Source organism: Tenrec ecaudatus, chromosome 1 (assembly GCF_050624435.1).
Source record: "Tenrec ecaudatus isolate mTenEca1 chromosome 1, mTenEca1.hap1, whole genome shotgun sequence".
NCBI classification, from domain to species: Eukaryota; Metazoa; Chordata; class Mammalia; order Afrosoricida; family Tenrecidae; genus Tenrec; species Tenrec ecaudatus.
Window position 1 is genome coordinate 191,343,877 of NC_134530.1, and position 27,742 is coordinate 191,371,618.

A 27,742-nucleotide genomic window follows, 5' to 3' on the forward strand; every position below is an offset into this window, starting at 1 on the left:
ATTCACCTTTGCTTTGTGTGCCAGGGTCATGCAGGTGGGTGGAAAGGACGGTGATGATAAATTACAATAATGAAAGAAGTTCTCATTGTCAGCGGGCTGTCCATAAAATATATGCCCTGATACACATGTCTCCAACCAAGAGCTACGTGTTCTCAGTACCATTATTGTCCCCGTTCTAATATGTATGCCACAAGAAGAGACACGCTTGCTAAGGAAGAGAGAATTGGAAGTTGCTTCTGCCTTCTTCCAAATGATTTTTTTTATTACTGTAAAGCAGATGGAAAGGGGGAGTGGGAAATAGGGCAAACATTCTTCAAGGGATGTCCATGAGCCACACATGGTGGTTAAGTATGTTCCTATATTCTTTTGCCTGTGAAGTTTCACAGCATCTTTATTGGCTAGTATCAGTATTCCTACAAAGATTAAAAAACTGAGTCTCCATGAAATTAACAAGTCATGTTTGTTCAGCAATTAAGACCAGGGTCTAGATTAAACCTGTGGCTAAACCTGTGCCTGTGTTATTCCAGAAGCCTTGATGGCTTGATGGCGTAATGGTTAAGAACTCAGCTGTGACCAAAAGGGCAGCAGTTCAAACCCACCAGCAACTCCACAGGAGAAAGTTGTAGCAGCCTGCTTCTATAAAGATGCACAGCCTTGAACAGGTGTTAGAAGGACAGTGGGACTACACCCATGCATATATATGGTATTTCTATGTATTTATTTTTATATGCTGCAAATACATCCAGGAACATAACAGAACATACAGAAGGCAGAATTATGAAAACTTCTTCTCCATAACCAAGCACCCTGAGGGAGGGAGTCACTGGTCCTGGGTCTCAGGACCACAGTCTCAGGGGACATCAAGTTCAACTGGCAAACACAGTCCATAAAGACAGTGTCCTACATCCTATTTTGGTGAGTGGCAGCTGGGATCTTAGAAGATTGTGGGCATGTAGCCGAGAGGAATTACTACAAGCTGAATGAAGGTCAAACGTGATGGTGGGACAAAAGGAAAGTAAAAGGAAATAGAGGAAAGAACTAGGAGGCCGAGAACATTTATAGAGGACTAAGTAAAGGCACGTACATATATAAATATATCTATATATACCGATAGGGACATGGATCTGTGTACCTATATTTATGTGTTAAGTATTAAGGTAGCAGATGGATATTGGGCCTCTACTCAAGTCTACCCTCAACACAAGAACACTTTGTTCTAATAACCTGGCATTCTGTGGTAATCACCTTCCAGACACGATCACTAAAGACAAAATGAGTGCATAAACAAATATAGTGAAGAAAGCTGAGGGTGCCTGGCAATTAAAAGGGATAGCATCTGAGGTCTTATAGGCTTGAAGTTAAACAAGCAGCCATCTAGCTGGGAAGCAACAAAGTCCACATGGAAGAAGCACACAGCCTGTGTGATCACGAGGTGTCAACAGGATCAGGTATTAGGCATCAGAAGATACAAAAACAAACAATCATATTGATGTGAATGAGGGGGGGAGGGCAGAGGGAAGACCCAAAACCCATCTGTAGACAATTGGACATCCCCTCACAGAAGGGTCACAAAGAAGGGATAAGCCAGCCAGGATGCAGTACAATACTGACAAAATATACAACATTTCTCTAGTTCTTTAATGCTTCCCCACCACCCCCACTACCATGACCCATTTCTACCTTCCAAATCTGGCTAGACCAGAGCATGCACACTGGTACAGATAAGAGCTCTCCGCATGTGGACTGCAACCCAGATAAACACCTGAGGACCACTGATGAGAGTAGCGATACCATAAGGGCAGGGGGGAGGTGGGGGGAGAAAGGAAGAACTGATTGTGATGATCAGGGTATAACCCCCACCGCCCTTCCTCCCCCTAGGGTGACAAACAACAGAAACATGGGTGAAGTGATTCCATGAACGTGTAAGATGTAAAAAGAATAATAATTCATAATTTATCAAAGGTTCATGAGGGTGGAGGGGTGGGGGAGGGAGGGAAAAATGAGGAGCTGATACCAAGGGCTCAAGTAGAAAGAAAAAGCTTTGGAAAGGATGGTGACAACATAAGTACAAATGTGCTTGACACATGGATGCCTGGATTATTATAAGAGCTGTCAGAACCCCCAATGAAATGATTTATAAAAAAATAAATAAAAGTTTGTGCATAGCAATGTATATCCTTACTTTTGGAGTAAGCAAAAATTAATGAAGAATATCAAAGGCATGCAGAATTACTCCAAAGATCTAAAGGACCACGTGAACCTCCGTCCCCTGACCCTGAGATCAGAAGAACTAGACAGCGCCCTACTACCACAACCAAGGCCTCTGAAAGGGGTTGCCCAAGAAGGTCGTGGCTAGTGTGGGAGGAAAGTGTGGAACAAAATTCAAAACCATCAGAAATACCAGGTTGACTGATCTAATCAGGACTAGTGAAATCCCCAAACCATGGCCCTTGGGCACCATTCAAGCCTTGAACGGAACTCCCCTCCATGACTCAACGTTCAGCCAATCAGCAGACTAGCCTATGGGGTGAACGATAGTCCTGTGTCACCATCCACCATAGGAGACCGACAGGGTGGCTCCCCGGGGGAGAAAGCTTTGAAGGCAGAAAGAGACTGAAAAGGGAAACAGTGGTCACAGAAGGAAGTGCAAGAGTGCTGATCTAGTTTGGGGGTTGTTGTCAAGGCCTGAAACCAACCTGTCTGTGAACTGTGGGATGGTGAGCCATGTGTGCTGCACGCCTTCACCCTGAAGGGTGTCATCGAACTCAGCGGATCTCCACCTTCCTAATGCCACGACCCTTTCAGACAGTTCCTCATGTGGTGGCGCCCAACCATAACATTATTTTCATAGCTCCTTCATAACTGTAATTTTGCTACTGTTATGAATCAGACAGCCCCTGTGAAAGGGTTGTTCAAACCACAAAGGTCGTGACCCACAGGTTGAGAACCGCTGATCTAACTGAACAATGAAAAGTTCCATTTTTAAGCCGTAGAAACTCTGCCTATGAGACAGCAGTGTGAATTGGCATCAAGGTGAGGGCAGTGGCTTTGCTCTGGGTTTTGTGTCATTCCAGCTGCCACGGTTGCTGGGTTTTGGTTTTTGGTTTGGGGGTTGTTTTTTGGGCGGGAGTTGTTTGTTTTGGGGGTTTGGCTACACCATATAGTCCAAGTCATTAAAATTCAGCCTCTTTACTAGGGCGTTCCTATGAGGCAGCCAGGCCGCCCATGAAGGACAGGTTTCAGCAGCCCTTCAGAGGAAGGCGAGACCAACAAAGGCTTGGCAGTCTGCTTTGGACAAGGAGCCGGGGAAGACCTGACGGATCCCAGCGGAATGCGGTCAGACAGAGTCATGAGGATGAACGCCTTAGGTGGAAGGAAACTCCAAGGACGTGGTGGCCGCAGCAATGGACTTCAGCGTGCCCACAAGGGGAACATGGCGGGGGACCTGCGATGCTTCATCCCGCTGGTGCTGGCTCGCAGAGTCAGAGCCCAGGAGAGAGCCGCCCACAACAGGAATGTCCCAAACCCTAAGGTCAAACAGGGTATTGGCACATCACCTCTGGTGCCTCAGTTTCCTTGCCTATGTGAAGGGAAATTTAGCTAACTCTACTTTTGCCGTGAGAGTCCATGGTCGCCAGCCTTCCGCAGGCCACGGTGGCAGGTCATTTCATTGCAGGGCACAGGCCTCCCGCTGAAAGGCGCACTCTGGGTGCCCCATAAATGGTTGGTGGGATTGAGGCATTTAAAGCTACCTTCCATTCTCTTCTTCCCTCGTTTCTTGAAATTATTCACAAGCAAGTACAAGGAAAAAGCAAAAGTGTGATGTTTGTTTTCATTAAAACTGCGTGTTGGCTGAAACCCACACCTCATATTTGCAGCGAGGCCTGCCCCCCAACACTAGAGACTGAGCAGAGGGGTGCTCAGGAGGTGGGGTGGGCGTGACTCCAGGCAGGGCGCCCCTCTCACTTCGCTGGAGGCCGGGCGGGGGTTGGGGTGCGGGGTCTGGGGCCCAACACAGAGACACCTGGGAGACACTGGGGCCTAGGACAAAATTCTAAGAAGCCTAGCACCAAACCCAAATCCAAACCTGCTGTAGAGCAGGCGATTCTGGCTCATAGCCACCCTGAAGGCCCACCCTCGGGTTCCCTGGGCTGAGCTCTCAGTGGCACCCAAGGCCAATCGTTTCTCCCGCAGAGCAGCTGCTGCGTTCAGACCGCAGACCTATGGTTGGCAGCCCAACCTTTAACCATTGTGTCACCAGGCTCTGATAAATGCAAGCCAAAAAGCAAACTCGCCCCCATCAAGTCCATGCTGCCCCACAGAGGCCAAATCAGGCTGAGTGGAACTGCCAGTGGGTTTCAGGGCCTGTAACTCGTCACAGGAGTAGAAGGGCCCACAGCTCTCCCTGGGAACAGCGGTGGGATTTGAATTGCTGACCTCAAGAATCACAGCCCAAGGTGTAACCACTAGGCCAGCCAGGTCTCAGTTAGTCCTACCGTGCTCGAACACATAAGAACCGGCCCCAGAGCCAACCGAGAGAAAGCCTTTACTTAGAATGCAGACCTTTAGCCTCCTAGCCGGTGAGAAAATCACCTTCTTTCTTAAAGTCACCTCGAGCTATTTCTGCGACGGCAGGACGAGGAAAGTTAAAACAAGTACCGTGGCTGCTTGTGGGATCCTTCCCGACATGAGCTGGAAGAGGGTCTGCAGCGGGTCGTTGAGCGCCAGGGTGCTGGTGAAGCTGTGGAGAGAGGCGGCCGTGAGCGTGGACTGTGCCAAGAACCTCCTCCCGCTTTCTGTGAAAAGCCTAGGCCTGACGCCTTCCCAGAGGACGGCAGCAGCTGCGTTCGGAGCACGCGTTGCTGTGTCTTTGCGACATCCACCGTTTGCTCAGGATTGGCGAGATCTTCATTCCACCACACAGCCAAGATCTCATGCACAGGGACATTCCAGGGACTTTGGCCCTGAATTCCCTGTAGCCTTCTTCCATGGCCGTGGTAACTCCCCATCATTGGAAGGCACCTGGAGATCCCTATGTTGTCCTGGAAGCTCTTCGTGGTAGACCTTCCCCCAGAGGTTTCCCAGCCTCCTCACTCCGTCTACCCCACCGCCTCCCTCCCTCCTTCTATTTTTGTTAAATCATTTTATTGGGGGCTAGTACAACTCTTAACACAATCCATACACCCATCCATTGTGTCAAGCACAATACATTTGTTGCCATCATCATTCTCAAAACATTTGCTTTCTACTTGAGCCCTAGGTATTGGCTCCTCATTTTTCCCCTCCCTCCCCAGTGCCCCCTCCCTCATGAACCGTTGACAATTTATAAATTATTATAATTGTGCCATATTTCACACTGTCCGACATCTCCCTTCACCCACTTTTCTGTTGTCCTCCCTCCATCCTGTCTAAGCAAAGCTCTCAGTGTCATTTTTCTGGCTCCTCCCAGGTCTGGGTGTGGGGTGCTTTTATTCACAAGCACTGAGTAGCCATTTCCCATACCCAAGGAGGCGTGGAACAGGGACCAGAAATGATCCTGCTGATGACAAGCCGTGGGAGATGCTTAACAAGGATATAATAAGCTCTACAGCTGATTTGAGATTTAAGTATACTCAGTAAGAGATGTGTTTCACAATTCACTGGGCCCCATCAAAAAAATCAATGGCCCAAGGCTACAATCTGTAGTAGAGATGTATGCTACACTGTGGGCTTGTGGGATGTTCATTTCCAAGACCCAAAGGAAAGTCATCCCTCAGAGCACCATCTTTTATTTAATAGCACCATCGCCTTGGGAGCTCAGAGCTCTTATCATAAGACTCCAGAGCACCTCTGAGCACAGGAAGCGCCCTCAGTGCTTGCTAGTCCTGCCGAAGACGGCCGGTTCCTGTGAGGCAGACATCCAACAGCGGCCAGCCACCGTGAAGAACAGGCTTCTGGGTAGGACACTCTCCATTAAACCCACAGACAATGTCAAGTGAAGGCATCTTTCTTTGTAATTAACTGTTTGTCCAATAGGATTTATGGCCAAGGCTAGTTGGAGCGGAAAGCCTTATTCAAGAAACGTGTCGTCAGTGCCCTCAGCATCTGTGAGCTTGACTCTCTTCTACCTTCTCCTATCATCTTCACTCCATGATATAGAACTCAAGACACCACTCGGTCTCAGCATCTCCCACTGACCTAGATGAAGATGCTTCGATTTCATTACAGGTCCTAGAAGCTTCTAAAACAGTCCAGTGTCCTAGTACCCCACATTCCTACCTTTTTCTTGGGATCCAGAGTCACCCGGCCAGACTAAGGGTCAGGCGATTGCAACCAAAACCCGCCATCCTAAGGCGCTCTGTTGATTCTGCTTAAGAGACCACCTCTTCTCTCCCTGACAGAATGAGGTACTCAGAAAGAGACAGCTACATCAATGTGCAGACTGGTTTAAATTTTTTCAACTCTGAAAAGTATTAAGAAAATGTTTGGGTCAACTTAGCAGGTAGAAAGAAATGTATTGAGGAGGGGGGGTGGGGTATCTAAGAGTCCAGAGAGGAGAAAGACTACTGTTCTCAGAGAAGAGGAACTGGGCAGACCCTGAGAAAGTGGCGCTCCAGTATGCTACTTCCTTTCCTCCTTGCCCTCGCCTTTGCTGGGAAGAACTCTCTGCTCCATAGGCCTTGACTCACCTACTCATGACCCAGCTATAGGTCCGTGGGTCCATCTTGCTGGACAGGAAAAAGGCGTGGCCCCACAAATGGTTCTTCATGGCCCATTCCAAGGCTTCCTGAAAACCAAAACATCACGCTCAATATTGGGTTACTCCCCTTCCTCTAACAACAACAATTAATCAATAGCCCACTATGTTTACATACCATGGTGCCCCAAACAGCAGATATTGGGTGTCCAAGGAGACTCCTTGAGAGCCTCACATAGGAAGGAGGAGAAGGGAAGTAATTGGTATGTAACTTCTCTCCGGGTTATCCCTTTCTCCAGCCTTCACCCTTGTCAAATCTGTTATTTCACTCGCTTTCCATTAAATAGAAACAGAGATACCACTAATCTTATTGCCATAACAAAATCATAGGCGAGCATCTCAACCCAAGGATTGAATCTCCACATTCAAGTGGTGAAATTGTGTTCATGGGGCATATTTTAAAAATAGTTGCTTTTTGACCGACTGTGGCAGGGACTACTAGTTGATCATCAGAAGCCATGTTCTCCAGCAGAGAGCTGGACTGCATTCCCCCACCTGCCTTGCACCCAGGTACAGCTGAGTTCTACGAGGTGCCACTTTCAGATCCGACCCCCCACCAAACTACCTGCATGCAATCCTCCCTGTCCTTTCTCCATCTAGCTGACTGAGACAGAGATGACTACATGGTAAAGCTGGCTAAGCCTCCAACACCCCGAGTCCCTGAATAACTTCAGAGAGGAGCCCTGCCCAGTACTCTGACAAGAGAAAAAATAGCTACAAATACCTTCCATGACTTGTATTAGTTGTCGTTGACTGCCATCAAGTTAGCTGCAAATCAGAGTGGCCCAATACACAGAGGAACAAAACAATGGGATGCAGCTTAGGCCATCCTGAGCCAAAGGATTTTGATTGGCTGCTGTTCATAAGCAGATCTCCAGGCCTTTCTTCCCAGTCTATCCTAATCCAAACAGGACCACAAGCAACCAAACTCAAATGATGGCCAACTCACAGTGACTCTATAAGTCAGGATAGAAGCACCCCTGTGAGTTCCCAAGATGGTAACTCTACTTGAATAGAAAGCCCAGTCTTTCCCCAGAGAAGATGCTGGTGGCTTCAAACTGCCGACCTTGCGGATTGAGCCTAAGTAGTAACCACTGTGCTACCAGGGCTTCTACTGAATATAAAGCTCTGTTGAAACATATTCTCCATGAAGCCACATGCAAGCCTTCACTGACAGACAGCTGGGGACTGCACACAAGGGGCATTGGCAAGGAATCAATTCCAGTCTCCCACAGAGGAGAGTCTTAGGCATAATCCTTAATTCTACTGGTGAGCTACTAAATTCCTCCCTAACCCAGAACACAAACCATCCAGAAATAAGCTACCTGGATTGTCACAGCAACTAATTATAGACTAGCCATCAAATACTTTCAATGACTAAATTAATGACACCATTAACTAGGTGATATCAGTTAGGGTACACTTTAAAGAAAACTAAACAAACATATTTTCCTATTAATTTACTTTCCAGCAGCATTTTCTGAGGACCTAATTCTATGTGTAGTTTTGAGCTGATATCCTTGGTGCCAAAAAATCACGTAACTTTTGGCTATGGTGTTAAGTTGGATAGGCTGGATGAGTTGTTAATGAAGGGATTTCACCTTCTTTTGAGAATGGAAGAGTTAAAATCAATAAATGAATGAAAATAAGTAGGAATAAATGTACAAGAGCAATAGCTAGGGAATTCTGCTTTAAGTAAAAATAATAATTATTCTTTTTAGTAAAGAAAAGCAAGTGCCTATGGAAACAATTAGTCTACTCAACTAATGGGCTTCCTCAACCCTGAGACAAGGATAATGGAATGGTGCCAGGCTACCATTACTCTCTGCTCTGAAAGGGATCCCGTTAGGAGGACCTGATAAAATGGGAGAAAAATGTGGAACAAAACTCAAAATCATGGACTTCCCGGAAGATGCTGACTGAGTAACACATACCAGAGGGAATCCGCAGAAATCAGCCCAGGAGAGTTGCTTAGAGGGAAATTCAACACTGCTGGAATGCAGGAAGAGCATCATAAAGATAAGTAGGCACAGACCCACAAGGTTTTGAGGGGCTGGGGGCTTTGGGCGTACCACAGTGGAGGCCACCTAGGGCTTGATCTTTGCCCCACCACTTCCTCAGCCGGAGCAGGGACAATTTGGAGCCCGTGAAGGGGCTTAATCTCAACACAGCCATAATTTGCCATAGCCTGCCTCGGGGCAGGGACTAAACCCTTGCAGCCCCATGGACAGGGATCAGGGTTCAGCTACATTGTTACTTTTGTTTCCCTCTCTTCTCTCTATCCCCCACAGTTTCAGCAGGGTTTTTTCTCCTCTTTGTCTCTTTCCTGTTCTCTCACACTCCACTGGCAACCTCCAGACCACTTCCCTTAGCCTAGGGCATTTACTCCTGCAACACACCCAGCTAGGTGAGCTCCCTCCTGTGCATCTAGCCCTAGGCTGGGGAAATCCCTGCCAACCTCCACTAGGGGATAGTCCCCCCAACTTCTTACCTGATCATTCCTGCCTGTGTGCTGGGGGGAGCTCTTATTTTTCCTCTGTTGTCCTATATGACTGAGGTAACTTCCTCCTATCTACCTTTGTGCCTCTCAAGGCCTACACAGCTAGGCAAACACTCATCAATGTTCCAAGCTGCTGCAGGAACCTCTGCCAACCTCTGCAACACCAAAGCAGGCAACCCACCAGCTTTCTGGGGCACTCCCCTGAGAGGGAAGCCACAGGAGGAAAATGTGGTAGGTCAATTCCATAGTGAAATTAGCTGTAGGCAGTTCGAAGAAGCATTCCTACAAGTCTCCCGGAGAAAGCCAATGCTCTTTGACTCTCTGGAAAATGGCACCTGGCTCATTTAAAACAATGCAACGCAAACTGCCATCAGCCCCAACGATCTCAATGAAAAAAAAAGGAAAAACAAAAGGCGATGTAGATGATGTCCTGAACATAACCACATGCATAGAAGAAGCAGACACTGAGCTGTCACAGAAAGAAATTTTCAGAATGTTGTTAGGAATCATATAGGATTCGAAGGAAACAATACATAAAAAGAATGAAATGATGGAGGAAATAAAGTCCATACACCAAAGGGAAATACAAGCGCTTGGGGAGGAGATAACAAAAACCAGTAGCAGACACATGGACCTCAAGAATCAACTGTAGGAAGCAGAGAACTTCACCAGTGACTTGGAGGACAGCCAAGAAGACTTTAACAAATGTGAACAAAAAATCTAATAAGATCATCAGAGAAGCTGAAGAAAACCTAAGCTATGACTGATGCTATGAAGAGGAACAACATTAGAATCATTGGCCTACCGGAGGAAGACACAACAAAGAAATCATCTGCAACAATAGTGAGAGAATTCTTGGGGGAAAACGTCCCCAGCTTAAGGAATGAAAACCAGGCAACAATTCAGGAGGCTGAAGGAACACCAGCTAGACTGAATTCCAAGAAGTCACCAAGTACATAATAGTTAAACTATCCAACTTTGAGGAAAAGGAGAAAATCATGAAAGCAGCTAGGTTAAAAACAAACAATCAAATATAAAGTTTCCCAAATAAGAATATGCTCAGACCTATCAGCAGAAACTATGAAGAACAGGAGAGAGTGGAGTAAAATATTCCAAAAATTGAAGGAAAACAACGCAAACCCAAGAATACTCTGCCCAGACAAATTGCGGATCAAGATAGATGGAGAAGTAAGAGTCTCCCCAGACAAGGAAAAACTCAAAGCATACTTTAGAAGAAACCCAGCCCTACAAAAGATCCTTGCCAACCCAGTATGGGCAGAAGAACAACACTCACCAAGCATAAATAAGAGTTCACCACATAGAACAAACTCACCCAGAAGGCAGCAAAGAGAACACAGACACCAAGATAGCATTGGCTTAAGGATGGAACGAAGTCAAGAATGATACACACACACATGCACAACACACTAATGAGAAAGGAAGGTAGGAAAACACCAAACACAAAATGTATAAGATGACATCACAGAGTCTGAAGATGGAGATAATAACCCTGAATATCACTGGCCTGAACTCAGGCACTGATACTAGCAGACTGGCTTAGAAAACACAACCCATCAATCTGCTGCCTACAGGAGACACATCTCAAGGCTATAGACAAAAAATAGGCTGAGAATCAAAGGCTGGAGAAAGGCATATGAAGCAAACAGCAATTCAAAAAAAGCATGGGTTGCAATCCTAATCTCAGATAGAATTGACCTCAAAGTGCAAACCATAAAAAGAGATAAGGAGGGACACTATATAATGCTCAAGGGAATGGTAAACAAAGGGCCACTAAGCATTGTAAACATATATTCCCCGAATGAGAGACCTGCTGAATACGTCAACCAAACATTCCAAAAGATGAAAAAAGAAATCATAGCCTCCACAATTATAGTGGGTGACTTCAACACACCGCTCTCTGAAAAAGATAGATCACTGGGAAAGAAACTCAACAAGGGAAGCTAGAGATCTAAACACTACAATTAGACAATTTGACCTGATATTTACAGAACTTTTAATCCAAATACAAAAAAAATTAACATTATTTTCCATCCCAAGTGGCACATATTCTTAGATAGACCACATGTTGGCGCATAAGGCGAACATACATAAATTTAAGCACATTGATATCATACAGACCTCTCTCTTTGAGCACGGTGCCATAAGGCTGGAAACCAACAAAAAGAAGACGAAGAAAGCACGAGCAAACAATTGGAGGATGAATAACTCTCTACTGCAAAAGGAGTGTGTACTGGCACAGATCAGAGATGAAATTAGGAAATTTCTAGAAACGAGAATGAGAACATGACGTACCAAAACTTATGGGGCACAACAAAGACAGTAATCAGAGGAAGATTCATAGCAATACGTGCACACCTAAGAAAGGAAGAGAGACTCATGACTGATATGCTAGCACAAAATTTACAACAACTAGAGCAGAGTCAGCCGGACAATCCTAGCAACAAAAGAAAAGAAATCATAAAAATCAGGGCTGAGATTCAGGAGAGGGAAAATAAGAAAACTATGGGAAAAATTAATGCTGCTAAAAGTTGGTTCTTTGAAAGGATAAACAGAATCAACAGAACGCTGGCTAACTTAACCAAAGAAAGGAGGGAACAAATTCAATAGCAAGAATAAGGGATGAAAGAAGGGACATAACAACAGACCCTAGTGAAATCTAAAGGATAATTGCACAATACTAAGAGGGACTGTACTCCAATGAATTCAACAACTCGGAAGATATGGACAAATTCTTGGAAAAACAATCCCTCCCTAGACTGTCCCCAAAGGATGTCAAGAATCTCAACAGACCCATAGCAATAGAAGAAATAGACAAGGTTATCAAGAGATTACCAACCAAAAAATCCCCTGGACCAGATGGCTTCACTGGAGAATTCTACCAAGCATTTAGGGAAGAACTAACACCAATCCTACACAAACTCTTCCACAACATAGAAAAAGACGGCAAACTCCTTCTATGAAGCTAGTATAACTCTGATACCAAAACCGGGCAAGGATCCCACAAGAATCGAGAACTACAGACCAATATCCCTAATGAACATCGATGCAAAAATCCTTAACAAAATATTGGCCAATAGAATACAAAAGTATATAAAACAAATAATTCACTATGACCAAGTGGGATTCATACCAGGGATGCAGGGATGGTTCAACATACGAAAGACCATTAATATCATTCGCCACATTGACATGAAAAACTGTAAGAACCACATGATAATATTGATAGATGCAGAAAAAGCATTCAATAACATCCAACACCAATTCCTGTTTAAGACACTGGAGAAGATAGGAATGGGAGGAAAATTCCTCAAGATAATACGAGCTATATATGAAAAACCAACAGCCAACGTGGTAGTCAATGGGGAAAAGACTAACACAATCCCACTGAAAAAGGGGACCAGACAAGGATGCCCTTGTCCCCACTCCTATTTAATATCATGCTGGAGGTTTTAGCTAACAGCATAAGGCAAAGAAAAGACATCAAAGGTATTTGTCTGGGGAAGGAAGAGGTGAAACTATCGTTATTTGCAGATGATATGATTTTACATATGGAAAATCCCAAAAGCTCCACAAGATGAGTACTGGAAGCAATAGAGGAGTTTGGCAGAGTAGCAGGATACAAGATCAACAAACAGAAGTCCATCGGACTGCTATACACATCAGATAAGATCACAGAAGAGGAGATCAAAAAAGGTGGTACCATTCACAATAGCCAAAACCAAATTGAAATACCTAGGGGTATATCTGACCAAAAGAACAAAAAATCAATATGGGGAAAACTACAGAACACTTTTACAAGAAACCAAGAGTGACCTCAACAAATGGAAGAATACCCCATGCTCGTGGATTGGAAGACTCAATATAGTCAAGATGTCAGTACTACTAAAGGCACTATATAAGTTGAATGAAATCCTGATACAATTACCCTCCATTTTTCTTCAAAGAAATGGAAAAACTGATTACCAACTTCATATGAAGAGGCAATAAACCCAGAATTAGCAGAGAACTCCTCAAGAAGAAGTTGGTGGGCTTGCTTTACTTGACTTTAGCACATACTATGCAGCCATAGTTCTCAAAACTGCATGGTATTGGTTCAATGACAGATACTCAGATGAATGGAAAAGAACTGAAAACCCAGAAATAAAATCATCAGCATACAGACAACTGATCTTTGATAAGGACCCAAAAAATATCAAATGGGAAGTAGATGCCCTCTTTAACAAGCAGTGCTAGAAAAAAAATGGATATTTACCTGCACTAAAATGAAGCAAGACCCTTATCTCACTCCATGTACAAGAATAAACTCAAGGTGGATCACAAATCTTGAAGTCAAACCCCAAACTATTAGGGCCATCAATAAAGGAATTGGGACCAACTTGAGAACTTTGGTACAGGGAATTCATAGGCTATCAGAAATAGGGAAGGACACAAACACAGAGGAGGCACAAATTGACAAATAGGATATACTGAAGATAAAACACCTGTGTACATCGAAAGAATTCACCAAGAGAGTAATAAGAGAGTTCACGGACTGGGAAAACATCTTTAGCAATGACACATCAGACAAAGGCCTTATTTCTAAAATCTACAATACTCTGCTAGCTTCCAAAAAGAAAAAAAACTAATTGCCCAATGTATTAACAAATCTAGGGACAAAGGAACAACAGGTGATCCAAATCGGTGGTGATGAGGGTGTAGGAGGCCTGGTAGGGAGTGATCAAGAGTAATGTAACCAAGAGGAATTACTGAAACCCAAATGAAGACTGAGCATGATAGTGGGACAAGAGGAAAGTAAAAGGAAATAGAGGAAAGAGTTAGGAGGCAAAGGACATTTATAGAGGGCTAAACAAAAGCATGTACATATGTAAATATATTTATATATGAGGATAGGTAAATAGATGTATGTGCATATATTTATAGGTTTAGTATTAAGGTAGCAGAAGGGCATTGGGCCTCCACTCAAGTATTCCCTCAATGCAAGAATACTTTGTTCTATTAAATTGGCATTCTATGATGCTTACCTTCCTGACACATCGCTGAAGACAAAGCAGGTAAATAAGCAAATGTGGCGAAGAAAGTTGATGGTGCCCAGCTATCAAAAGATATAGCATCTGGGGTCTTAAAGGCTTGAAGGTAAACAAGTGGCCACCTAGTTCAGAAGCAACAAAGCCCACATGGAAGAAGCACACCAGCCTGTATGATCATGAGGTGTCAAAGGGATCAGGTATCAGGCATCATCAGAACAGAAAATCATATCATTGTGAATGGGGGGGGGGTGCGGAATGGACACCCAAAGTCCATTTGTAGGCCACTGGACATCCCCTTACAGAAGGGTCTCAGGGAGGAGACAAGCCAGTCAGGGTGAGATGTAGCAACTATGAAACATACAACTTTCCTCTAGTTCCTAAATGCTTCTCCCCCTCGCTCCCGCAATCATTATCCCAATTCTACCTTACAAATCTGGCTAGACCAGAGGATATACACTGGTACAGGTAGGAACAGGGAATCCAGGGTGGATGATCCCTTCAGGTCCAGTGGTATGATTGGAGATACTGGGAGGATGGAGGGAAGGTGGGTTGGAAAGGGGGAACCAATTAAAAGGATCTACATATAACCTCCTCCCTGGGGGATAGACAACAGAAAAGTAGGTGAAGGGAGACGTTGAACAGGACAAGATTTGACGAAATAATAAGTTATAAATGATCAAGGGTTCATGAGGGCAGGGGGAGAGGGGAGGAAGGGGAAAAAATGAGGACCTGATGCTAGGGACTTAGGTAGAGAGCAAATGTTTTGAGAATGATGAGGGCAATGAAAGTACAAATGTATTTTACACAATTGATGTATGTATGGATTGTGATAAGAGTTGTATGAGCTCCTAATAAAATGATATTAAAGAAAACCTCAAAATCACTTAGAGAGAGAGAGAGAGACCAGGCTTACTGGTTGAATAGAGACTTGAGAAATCACTGAGTCCTTAGTCCTCCTTCAGGCAAAAGGAAAAAAAAGAAGTGGAGCAGGGTTGGAAGTTAAATCACCCCCTTCCATTCAATTTTCAGGCTAAACTAGAGAGGTCTGTAGGGTCAACAACAGCATTAGCTACATATTTCTCAGAATAAACAACCAAAAGGTATCATTCTCCCAAGGACAAAGTTCAAAAGGCAGGAACACTTAGGAAAGAAAGAATGGAAACAGGAAACAGAGAATAATTGGGATAAGCACTATTATATTGTACTCCGTGCAATGGCAACCAATGATATGAATAAAATGTGTATGATTATTGTGGAGTGGAAAACTGATCTGTTCTGTATATTGTCACCCAATTCACAATAAAATTTTATCTTTGGATCCCTTACTAACATATGGTTTGGTACCTTAGAAGCAGTAGCTGATTAATAAATGTAAAATGGATAAATAGATGAAATGGCAATAGATATTGAAAGCAGCCCTAGTAGCCTAGTGGGTTATGAGTTGGGATTTCAAATGCCAAATCAGCAGTTCAAGACCACCAACTGCTCCATGAGAGAAAGATGAGGCTTTCTGCCCATGTAAAGTTTTACAGCCTTGGTAACTCAAGGGGACAGTTCTGTTCTGTTCTGTAGGGTTGCTAGTAGTCAGAGTCAACTTGATGACAGTGGGGCAGGTAATCTATATTGAATAGATGATAGATAATATATAGTCTATAGATACAGATAATGTAATTGGATAGCCATAACTTTGGGTACTAAATCTAGAACTCATTTAAAATATAATATTACACACCAATAAAAACAAAGGAAATGCCAAAGTAATTGAACTTTATTGTTATCAGTGATTTTTTAAATAATTTTGAAGCATTCTTAAATGTGATACCCCCCCCAAAGGACAGAAAATAAAGATAGATGAATGCAATTGTGTAAAGATAATTCAGCATATGGAAAGTCAAAGGCCACTTTTTTTCAGTCTTGCTACTCAATGTCACATTAACTCACAAGTTTTAAAATGTAAAAGTTTATATGACAAAATAATAATAATTTATGAATTATGAAGGGTTCAAGGGGGAGGGGTGGGGAGGGAGGGAGAAAATGAAGAGCTGATATTAAGAGCTCAAGTACAAAGCAAATGTTTTGAGAATGATGATGGCAACAAATATACAAATGTGCTTAACATAATGGATGGATGTATGAATTGTGATAAGAATTATATGAACCAGAGGCAGAGAAACCCACCCCATCCCACCCTAACCCTTCAGACAAAAAAAAAGAATTATATGAACCCCCAATAGAATGAATTTTTAATGTAAAAAAGGCTCCTACAAATCAAAGAAAAAGAGCAAAGCCTCAAGAGGAAACTACATGAAAAAAAAAAAAGTTTCCAGGTGAAAAGATACTCAACTCCACTTATAATAAAAAAGATACAACAAAATATATAGTTTTTCCTTGACACAACTTGAGAAGTGTGGACACACACTGGGTTGGCAAGGCTGTGGGTGCATATGCATCCTCAGACCCTGTAGCCAGGGTCAACAGGCACCATCTTTAAAAAGGCAATTGCAGTATACCAGTCAACATTAAAATGCATATACCCTTTGTTGGGGATTGAATTGTGCCTGGCTGAGTTGTGCTCTCAGTGGCTCCATAATTCTGTAATGATGCAATTTGGCGCCTGCTCAGCTCACTCCTTCCATCAAACAAGGGCAATTTTGTGAGAGCATTTCAAAGGGAATCCATTAGGGATTGACCTTACAGTCCTGAATTGACAGCTTCTGGCATCTTTTTGTTTCTTAATCTTAAAGAATCTTTAAAGAGTACCCATTTCTCTTTAGTTAATATAAAAAAGATTGCATTGACCTGATTAAATTCCCAGGAACTGAGGATGGACTAAATGACTGGTGTTATCACTTACAAAAGTGTCCAGACGTTAATGAAGCTGATGTTCAGAAGTGTATTTCTTCTATTTTTATCTTTTAATTCCATTTTTCATGAATTTTTTTAAATTCCCTGTTACATATTCTCTTGCCCAGGGGAAAAATAACAATAGCAAAACATTTAGAACAATCTATACAAGTTCAGTTAAATTATAACTTATCCATAAAGCACAATGCAGTCATAAGCAATCATGACATAACACTAATGCATAATATAGAGCAAAGGTCAGTAAACTAGGGCCGGCAGGTCAAATGCAGTGCACTGCCTAACGCTAAGAATAGTTTTTCCATTTTTAAATGGTTAAGGAAAATTAAAAAAGAAGAGTTCATGGCATGAAGACTATCTGATCCAAATGTTCACATCTATAAAGTTTTATTAGAACACAGCCACACTCATTCATTATGTGTTGTCTCTGACTCCTCTCACACTACAGTGGCAGAGGTGGGTAGTTACAACAGAGACTCTAAGGCCTGCAGTGGCTAAAATATTTGCTGTCCCTTTACCAAAAAGGCTTGCCAACCTCTATGATATTTTGTTAAAAAAATTTAAAGTGAAGGCATATAGTATTTTATAAAAAGAAAAAAAAAGGTAAATAATTATATATGCATGAAATACACCGCCTATTTCAGAGATAGGAAATTGCTTACCAGGGAGATGAAAGGTGTTCCTTACTATATCTTTTTATCTTGATTTTTTAATTACGTGGCTATGTTATTAGGGTCATTGAGTCTACCCTGACTCCAAGAACAAAACTTGCACTGACCGTCCTGCGTCAAGCTCACAACTGTCCCTGTGCCTGAGCCCACTGATGAAGCCACTATGTCAATCCACTTCACTGAAGACCTACCTCTTGTTTGCCAACCTTCCACTCTATCAATTTTCACCACCCTCCCACCTTACCACACATGTCTTTCTTCAGAGACTGGTCTTTCCTGACAATATGTCCAAAGTATATAAAGTGAAGTCTTGCCATCCTTGCCTCTCATAAGCTTTAGAACACTCTAGCCTTACTTCTTCCAATACAGATCCATTTGTCATTTTAACAGTGTTTTCAATATTCTTCTCTAGCCCCACAATTTAAATGCATCAATTCTTCTTCGGTCTTCTTTATTCAATGTCCAATTTTCACATGCATATGAGGCAAGGAGAACACCATAGCTTGAGTCAGGAGCACCTTAGTCCTCAAAGTAACATTCATGCTCTTCAGTACTCTAAAGAGGTCTTGTGCAGCAGATTCACCTAACACAATAGGTCTTTTGATCTCTTGACCACTGCTTCATGAGGATTGCTTATGGATCCAAGCAAGACAAAAATCCTTGGCAATTTCAATTTTTTAATCATTTCTTATCAAATTATTATCCATGTTATCTATTGGTCCAGTTGTGAGGATTTGGGTCTTCCTTACATAGAATTGTAATCCACACTGAAGGCTATAATCCTTGATTTTCATTAGCAAGTGCTTCAATTCCTCCTCTTTAAACAAGAAGGGATGTGTCATCTGCATACCACAGGTTGATAATAAACCTTCCTCCAATCCTGATGCCATATCTTCTTCATATAATCCAGCTTCTCTGGTCATTTGCTCAGCATACAGATTGAGCAAGTCTGGTGAGAGGATACAATACTGACACACAACTTTCATTATTTTCAACCATGTAGTATTCCCCTGTTCTGTTCACACAGCTGCCTTTTAATCCATATATGAGTTCTGAATGAGCACAATGAAATGTTCTGGAATCTTCATTTTTCTCATGGTTATCCACATTCTATTATAGTTAACACAGTCAAATGTCTTTGAATAGTTAATGAAACACAAATAAACATTCTCCGCTTTGAGCCAAGTTCTATCTGACATCAGCTATGATGTCCCTTGTTCCACGTCCTCTTCTGAATCTAACCTGAACTTCGGGGAGTTCCCTGTCAATATATTCTTGCAACCGTTGTTGGATGATCTTAAGCAAAGTTTTACTTGTGTGTGATATCAATGATATCAGTCTATGGTTTCAGCATTCTGTTGGCTCGCTTTTCTTTGGAATGGATACAAATATGGATTTCTTCCAGTCAGTTGGCCAAGCAGCTGTCTTCCAAGTTTCCTGACATAGAAGAATGAGTGCTTCCAGTGCTTTTTCAGCTTGCTGAAATATTTCAGTGGGTTTTCCATCATTCCCTAGAGCCTTGTTTTTGGCTAATACGTTGAGTGCAGTTTGAACTCCTTCCTTCACCACCATTGGTTCTTGCTCATATGCTACCTCCTGAATTGGTGGAATGTCAACTAGTACTTTTTGGTACAATGACTGTGCATTCTTTCCATCCTGATGCTTCCTGCATCATTCAATATTTTGCCTATAGAATCTTTGATGATTGCAACTTGAGTCTTGAATTTTTTTCCTGAGTTCTTTCAGTTTCAGACATGCCAAGTGTGTTTTTCCTTTTTGGTTTCCTAATTCTAGGCTCTTGCATATTTCATTATAATATTTCTTTGTCTTCTTGAGCTGCCCTTTGAAAATTTCTATTCAGCTCCTTGACTTCATCCTTTCTTCCATTTGTTTTAGCTACTCCATAATTAAGGGTAAGTTTCAGAGTCTCTTCTGACATCCACTTTGCTCTTTTCTTCCTTTTTTGGCTTTTTAGTGACTTTTTCTTTCTTCATGAATGATGTTCTTAATATCCTCCCACGACTTATCAGGTCTCCAGTCATTAGTGCTCAACGCGTCAAATTCCATCTTGAGATGTTCTTGAAATTCAGGTGGGATAGACTGAAGGTCGTATTTTGGCTCCTGTGGACTTGTTTTCATTTTCCTCAGCTTCAATCTGAACTTCTATAGGAGCAATTAGTGGTCTGTAATACAGCAAGCCACTGGCCTCATTTTAGCTGCTGGTATTGTGCTCCTCCATTGTCTCTTCCCACAGATGTGGTCACTTTGATTCTGCGTACTCAATTTTGAGAAGTTCACATACATTGTAACCTTTTGTGTTGTTGATAAAAGGTATTTGATGTGAACAAATTGTTGGCATCCAATTGTGGACAGGTGCAGCATTAACAACCTGGATGCAATTGAGGGTACCTGACAACAATATATATATATATATTGATGATGAGTACATGAAACAATGGAGTTACTCAGGAAAACACTTTGACCATTGCTTTAGAAGCTGAACATAGAATTACCACAGGTTCCAACAAGTTCACTCCTCCTTAGCTTGTGCTGCTTTAACAGAAATGCCACAAATGGGCAGCTTTGTACAAACGGACATTGACTTTCTCCATCTCAGAGACCAGAGCTGGAATTCAGAGAGTCTGCTCTCAGGGAAGGCTTCTCTCTGCTGCTCTGGAGGAAAGACCTTCCGTGATTCTTCAAAGCTTCTGGTCCTTCATATGGCTCAGCATCTCTCTTTCCCCCACCTCTTCTTCTTTGGCTTATGTGTTTAATCTCTTTCGTGAGATTGACTCAAGACCAAAGGTACACTCATTCTACCTCATTAACATAACAAACACAACCCACTCCCACGTGAGATTATAACAATAGGCAAACAGGTTAGAATTGAAAACATCTCTTTAAGGGAGAGGGGGCAATGCATAAAAAGTCCTCAAAGAAATGTAAACAGGTATGCAAACAAAAAAGTTCAGGGCAGCTCTAGTCGCAATAGCCCAAAGGTGAAAATAACCCAAATGTCCATCAACTGATGAATCGATAAACAAATGTAGTACATACTTTGAACACGGTGTCACTAATCATAGGAGGAATGCAGCACAGATACGTGCTTCTTGTTGCTGTTGTTGTTAGATGCCATTGAGGAGTCAGCTCCCACCCACAGTGACCCTATACACAATGGAAGGAAACACTGCCCGGTCCTGCGCCATCCTCAGAATTGTTCCCATGCCTGAGCCCACTGATGTAGCCATGGGGTCAATGCTGCTACACTGGTGAGACTTGAAAACATGTTAGTGAAAGGAGCTAGCCATCAAAACCCCCACATTATGATTCCATCATATGAACTATCAAAAAAGGCAAACCCATAGAGGCAGAAAAGTTAGTGGTTGCCAGGGAATGGGGTGTCGGAAGGGGGAATGGCTGCTTCATGGGTCTGGGTTTTCAGTTTGGAGTACTAATAAGTTCTAAAACCAGATGGTAGTGATGGGTGCACAATATTGTGACATGCACACTTTAAAATGGTAAATGTTATTACCATTTCAGCTCACTAAATCCACTTCAAGCAATCTAGTCTAAATATATAATAAAAAGATCAGTCAAAGAGACATAGCAAGATGTTCAAGTGGCAAATTTGTAATGACAAAATTGAAAACTGCCTGAATACTCCACAATACAGATTTGTTCAATAAAATATGACACATTCATATAATGAGATATTGTTCAATCATTGGTTTTAAATGCTGTCTTAAAATATGGTTAGTGACATCAGGGCATTTCACGATAAAATGTAAAGTGATACAAGAAATGGCACATGTAATTTGACATGCATACAGTATACACATACGGGCACAGAAAAATGCCAAGAGTAAAGGGATTGAAAAAGAGATGGCAGTCAACTAATAAGAGGGGGAAAGAAAGAGGAAAAAAGGTCATGAGTAGGGGGAGCAGGGTGCTAACCCACCCAAGGGGAGGGATTGTTTACATCTCCACAGCAGAGGGAGAGAGAGACCAGGCTTCAACTCCATGCACCAAGATGTGAAAACAACACACTGGTACGTACCAGGGAACCAATAGAGAGGTCAGTGAGGCTGGCCCCAATCCCAACTATGTGGACACCCCTCCCTACCCCCCGCCCTCAGAAGAATGCACTTCAGAGGACAGCAATGGGTCTACAGCTTAGGGAGAGGAGCACATCTTATTAGAGCACATGGGAGAAACCAAAAGGGATGAAGAGGGAGAGGAGGACATCTAAGCCAAGGACGATATTCCTGCTCAGAGCAGAGCTCCACCATAAGACACGGTGTCCACCAAAGTGCTATGGTTTAGAGAGGGAATTGTGCACAATCTGACCCCATCACGCTGGGGTGAAACACTAAGGGCATGCAACAGAGCAGCAAGGGGAGCAAAGTGAGGAAATGTTCAGGGAATACAAAAATAGACTTTGGAGACAGAGTGTAGCACCCCATCAGACCCGACTGGAAAACACTTGAAAAGGCCAACAAACAGACCTTGAACTATTTATCCGTGGCTTTCTTTTTGTTGTTGTTATTGGTTTGGTATTGTTGTTCTTGTTATTGTTTTGTTGGTCTTGACTTCCTTTGTTGTTTTATTTGGCTTTGCTGGGTTTTTGCGCTTATTGATGTATCCGCATGTCTATCTAGATAAGATAGATGGGATATATAATTCGGAGATGAAAAAACGGGACCAATGGGTATCCAGGGGATAATGGAGAAGGGAACATGGGAGAAAGGAAGTGCGCAGTTAGCCAACCCACAGACAAGGGAAAAACAAGTGAACTAAAATCAATGGAAAGAAGGGGATAGGATGGCTAGTGGGACTTAATCAAGGGCAAGGTAGCAACAAGGAATTACTACATCCACATGAAGGCCAAACATGGTAATGGGACAAAAGGAAAGTAAAAGGAAATAGAGGAAAGAACCAGGAAACAGAGGACATGTATAGAGGTCTAAATACAGGCATACAGGCATGCACATATGTTAATATATATATATATATATTAACATATATATATAAAACGAGAGGGGAATAGAACTATGTGCTCATATCTATATGTTAAGAATTAAGGTTTCAGATGGACATTGGGCCTCAACTGAAGTACTCCCTCAACACAAGAACACTTTGTTCTAACAATCCAGCATTCTGTGATGCCCACCTACCCAACACAATCACTGAAGACAAAATGAATGGATAAGTAAATGTGATGAAGAAAGCTGATGGTACCCGGCTATCGAACAATACAGTATCTGGGGTCTTAAAGACTTAAAGATAAACAAGCGGCCATCTACCTGAGAAGCAACAAAACTCATGTGGATGACGCACACACCCCGTGTGATCATGAAGTGTTGATGGGATCAGGTACCAAGCATGTAAGACACAGAACAAAATCATACCCAAGGTGAATGGTGGGGGCACATGGAGTGGAGACCCAATGCCAATCTGTAGACAATTGGACATTCCCCCTCCCCCCCCCCCCCGAGGGATGAAATGAGCCAGTCAGGGAAGAAATGAGCCAGTCAGATTGCAGTATAACACCGATGAAACACACAACTTTCCTCTAGTTCTTTGGTGCTTCCTTCCCCCCACTATCATGACCTCAATTATACCTTAACAATTGGATTGGACCAGAACATGCACACTGCTACAGACAAGAGACCGTAACACAGGGAATCCAGGATAGGTAAATGCCCCAGGGCCAACAATGAGAGTAGAGATACCAGGAGGATTAGAAGAGGGTGGGGGGAGGAAGGGGAAATCTATCACAAAAATCAACCTATAACCCCCTCTCAGGGTGACAAATAATGGGAAAGTGGGTGAGGGGCAATGGAGAACGATATAAGATATGAAAATAATAATCTATAACTTATCAAAGGTTTGTGAGGGAGGGTGGCCTATGGAGGGGGGGGAAGAAATGGGAAGCTGATATCAGGGGCTCAAGTGGGAAGAGAATGCTTTGGAAATGATGATGGCAGCATATGTGCAAATGTGCTTGACACTGGATGATTGTGTGGATTGTGATGAGATGTAAGAACCCCCAATAAAGTATTTAATAATATTTTTTAGTTAACAATGTCCTGAAACTTGCACTGAGATAGGCTTAAACCTTCAACCAGAAATATCCTCTGGGGTCTTCTTAGAAGAAAGCCAGAGTTTAGCTTAATGGGAGAAGAATGTCTGCCTTGAACGATTACACTGGTTTATGAAGCCCCACGTGGGATCAGATTGACAAAAGAGCGTCTTGATGTAGATTAGACAGTAAACGGGGCAGTGAGATCATGTGACACTAGCAAGAAACAACTCAGAGGAAGAGGCTGAGACTGACTGTCTCTCAAAGCCTGTCATCAAAGTCACTGAACTGTACGTGGTGATACCCTTGAAGCAGTGTAGGGCTTCCTGTGCATGTTCACAACCACAGCAAAATCAGTGAGCAAGTGTGAACATTAACAGGGTTTATCCTTCAGGGCAGGGCTACAGGTGTTTTCCTTTGTACCTTTCTGACTGTGTCAAACAATCGAAAAGAAGTGTGTCTCACTCCTGTACCTGGGGAAGGGGTGAGTGGTGGGTGGAGAGGGGTGCTGGAAGCTTCTCTAAACACATAAAACCAGCGGAAGGAGGCCGTACTTGCCTTCTTTCTCCCGTAGTAGAGCAGTTTCGTGAATTTCTCCACAATCTGCGCAGGCGTCTCTACACTTGGGGGGATTTCCCCAGTGAGCAGGTTTGGGGTCCCTGAGCTCAGCACCGGCCAGTCCTCGTCCGTCAGGTTGATCAGGTTGGCCACGGGGGGCTGCCTCTTGAATTTCTCCAGCTTCTTGCAGTCTTGCATGAGCAACTCAGCGATGTCAGAGCCCACCATGGACTGCAAGGCAAGAGGATGATCCCACAGGGAGAGCTGGCTTAGTCCCCTTGCTGGAAGCCCAGGGAGGGAGGACGGCATCGGGAATCTTCCTCAGGAGGCCAGTGATGCAAACACACACACAAGGCAGTGCTTTCTTGAATTTCTCACTCTCTAAAGTCAGGTTGGCTCACAATGCTATTTTCAGGAGCCACCCAAGTTATCGGAAACACTAACAAGTTGATAGTCAAGTTACCTGGCTGATGTAATCACCCAGGATCTGGACGGTCATTCCCGGTCATGGGAGAGGAGGTTACCTTTAGCAAACTGCTGCTGACATTTGGGTGATCCCCCACACCCCTTGAGGCAATTGTTTCCTTCTTCTATATCATGTCCCTAACCAGACCTACTCTATACCCATTCCCCCAGAGACTTTACTTTGAGCCCAATCTACGCGTGCCCCACCCCGTCCATCCATCCGTCAGAGTAATGGGACTTACTCCATTCTGTCGACAAAGGAGAACCAACAGCTGCCACAGTAGAGCGGAGTCTCTGCTCCTCGGGGCCTCGGACCTGTGGCTCTGAGCTGCTTTCTTCTGGCAAAACGCCATGATATCGACCTTGTGTACATCTTCCCTGTGGGAGATCCAGTGAGCACAGAGTGAGCAGGCAGACAGGTAGCTGTGCAGGACCCCAGGGGGAGCGCCCCTGGCTGGGCTGGAATTTAGCTAGAAGCCTGATAAGCCTAGGCTGGAGTGGGGACTCTGGAGGACAGGAAAGGACTTCAGAGTTTCCTTCCCCTGGGCCCTCCATTTCACAGCTGAGGAAACGGAAGCCCAGAGACCCTGTCGGTGGATAGGAGAGCTTACTGGCGAGTCACACAATAACATAGCTGTGAGTTCAAATCTAATGCTGCTGTTTTTCACCTTAGGCAAGTCCCTTGTTTCCTCTAAGCCCCACTTTCTCCTCCTAAAACAAAGATAATAAAAACCTACCGTCATACAAAGACAAATTTGAAACTAGTTTGGCAAGCATCACAGGAACCCATTGGCACTGTGGCTTAGGCATTGGGCTGCTCACCAAAAAGTCAATGGCTCCAGCCCACCCGCTTCTCAGAGGGAGAAAGATGTGTCTATTTTCTTTTGTAAAGATTTACAGTCCCAGAAACGCAAAGGAGCAATTCTATTCCATCCTGTAGGGCCATTAGGAGTTGAAATCGGTATGATATCTGGGTATTGTTTGCTCCTGGTTATTTAATAAAAATGAAAGCTATGCTGGAGCTAGCACCTAGTGTTCTGGAATCCAATTTGGTGGTCTATCTCACAACAGTATCCCCAAAAGAAATGGGGGCAACAATCATTTTTAATCAAAAGGGCTGTCAAATATGATATGAGGATATTCTTGGAGGGGAAGCTTCCGATTAATATTCGGTTTGAACAGTCACTCACTGCCACCAAGGTGATTCTGACTCACTGCAACCCTATAGGATGGGGTGGAACTTCCCCTGGGAGTCTCTGAGACTGTAACTCTTTTGGGGATTAAACAAATTCTTCATTCTCCCAAAAAGTGGCTGGTGGTTTTGAGCTGCTGACCTGGCAGTTAGCAGCCCAACTCGTAATCACTGCCCCACCAGGGATGCTTGGTTGACAAAGCAGAGCTGGCATATAAAGAGCTTTATCTCCTTGAGTCTCCAGTCACCACTTGGAGTAGGCCGAGACATTACATAATTTCCTAGGGGAAAAAGCAGACGCTCGGAGAGAGCTAATTGGCCCTGGTCATCGTGGACCCACTAGTTAGTAGTCTAGCTGGGCCTGGAATCCAGGTCCTCAGACATGCAGCAAGAACGTTCTAAAAGTCCATTGCCTGAGTCACTTTCAACGCATAGTGACCATGACAGAACAGAACTGCCCCCATAGAACTCTCAAAGCTATAAGTGAATCTCTGTGGGAAGCAGAATGCTGGTGGGTTCCAATTGCTGACCTTTGGGTTTTCATCCAAGTGCTTGATCACCAGAGCATCCTGAATAAATATGAAACCCACCACACCACCAGATTTGATGTTCAGCTGCTGACATCAAGGATAGCAGTTCAAAACCACCAGCTGCTCCACAGGAAAACGATGAGGCTTTCTACTCCTATAAATCCCGGAAATCCATGAAGGCAATTCTACCCTGTCCTGCAGGGTCGCTCTGCGTTGGAAGCCATTCGATGGCTTGGGGGATGCCTTCAGGAATCCTGAATATGTACATTTATCAAAAGCATGGCTAGGGATCTTAAAGCAGTTCCTCTTAAGTCCTGCAGAGGGCAGACTTGGACATGGTTCTGTAATGCCAGCCCTTAAGGCTGAATCTGTTCTCTAAAAAAAAAAATAATAATAAAATCGCTGTTGCAAGAACTTTCTTTCACAATGATCCCCTCTCTGTGCTTTCCCTGGCTGTGCTGCACTTTTCTACTGGTGTCTGCTCTCCACAATGAACATTAAAACATCCACAGAAACCTCGGCTAAATAAACTGGTTTTTAGATTTTTTTAACATAAAGTTAGTTTTGTCCTTCTATCCTTAGGTTTGAGAACCTCTTCTCAAAATGGCTCAGGTCACACATGGCTCTATCTTGCAACAGAGAAGAGCCCACTCCAACAAGGTAGACACTGTCTTGAAAGAGGGGAACAAGCACCCTCAGGCCCCACCCACCCCATTGCCTTGCCCCTCCCCGGCCCCAAGTGCTGCTCTGGGTGGAAAGGTGCTCTGACTCTCCAGAGCCTTCTTCCCCTAGCAGTTCTTGCGGGGGTGCACCTGATCAAGGGTCCTGAGAACGTTCTCATCTCCTCTTGCTCCTCAGAGTCACCGAGAATAACCTGGAGGGGAAAGCACATTTGGTCTCCAGGGCTATGCCCATCCAATGTCCCTTTCCGTCAAGCCCAGCATGAGAACCCAGGGCAAGCCGTGGTCCTAGGAGGGGGTCTTCTCATCGAGAAAGTAGAGAGCCCCAAAGAAGGTATCCTGTCCCTGAGAGGAGCTAACATCCCCTCAGAGAAAACAGAACTCCAGCATCACTGCCCCGGAGAGGAGTCAGCCCCAG

At 43.7% G+C, this 27,742-nt stretch overlaps 1 protein-coding gene across 1 annotated transcript in view; it reads right to left on the bottom strand.

Annotated features, from left to right (window-relative positions):
* Nucleotides 1-27,742, bottom strand: part of SEC16B (SEC16 homolog B, endoplasmic reticulum export factor) — a 58,724-nt gene that overhangs the window by 21,506 nt on the left and 9,476 nt on the right. Inside the window, exons 7-11 of the mRNA XM_075527817.1 lie at nt 27,457-27,518; nt 25,165-25,300; nt 24,454-24,688; nt 6,669-6,762; nt 4,660-4,741 (exon numbers count right to left, since the gene is read on the bottom strand). Coding sequence (XP_075383932.1) covers nt 4,660-4,741; nt 6,669-6,762; nt 24,454-24,688; nt 25,165-25,300; nt 27,457-27,518 — 609 coding nt within the window. The remainder of the gene's footprint in view (nt 1-4,659; nt 4,742-6,668; nt 6,763-24,453; nt 24,689-25,164; nt 25,301-27,456; nt 27,519-27,742) is intronic.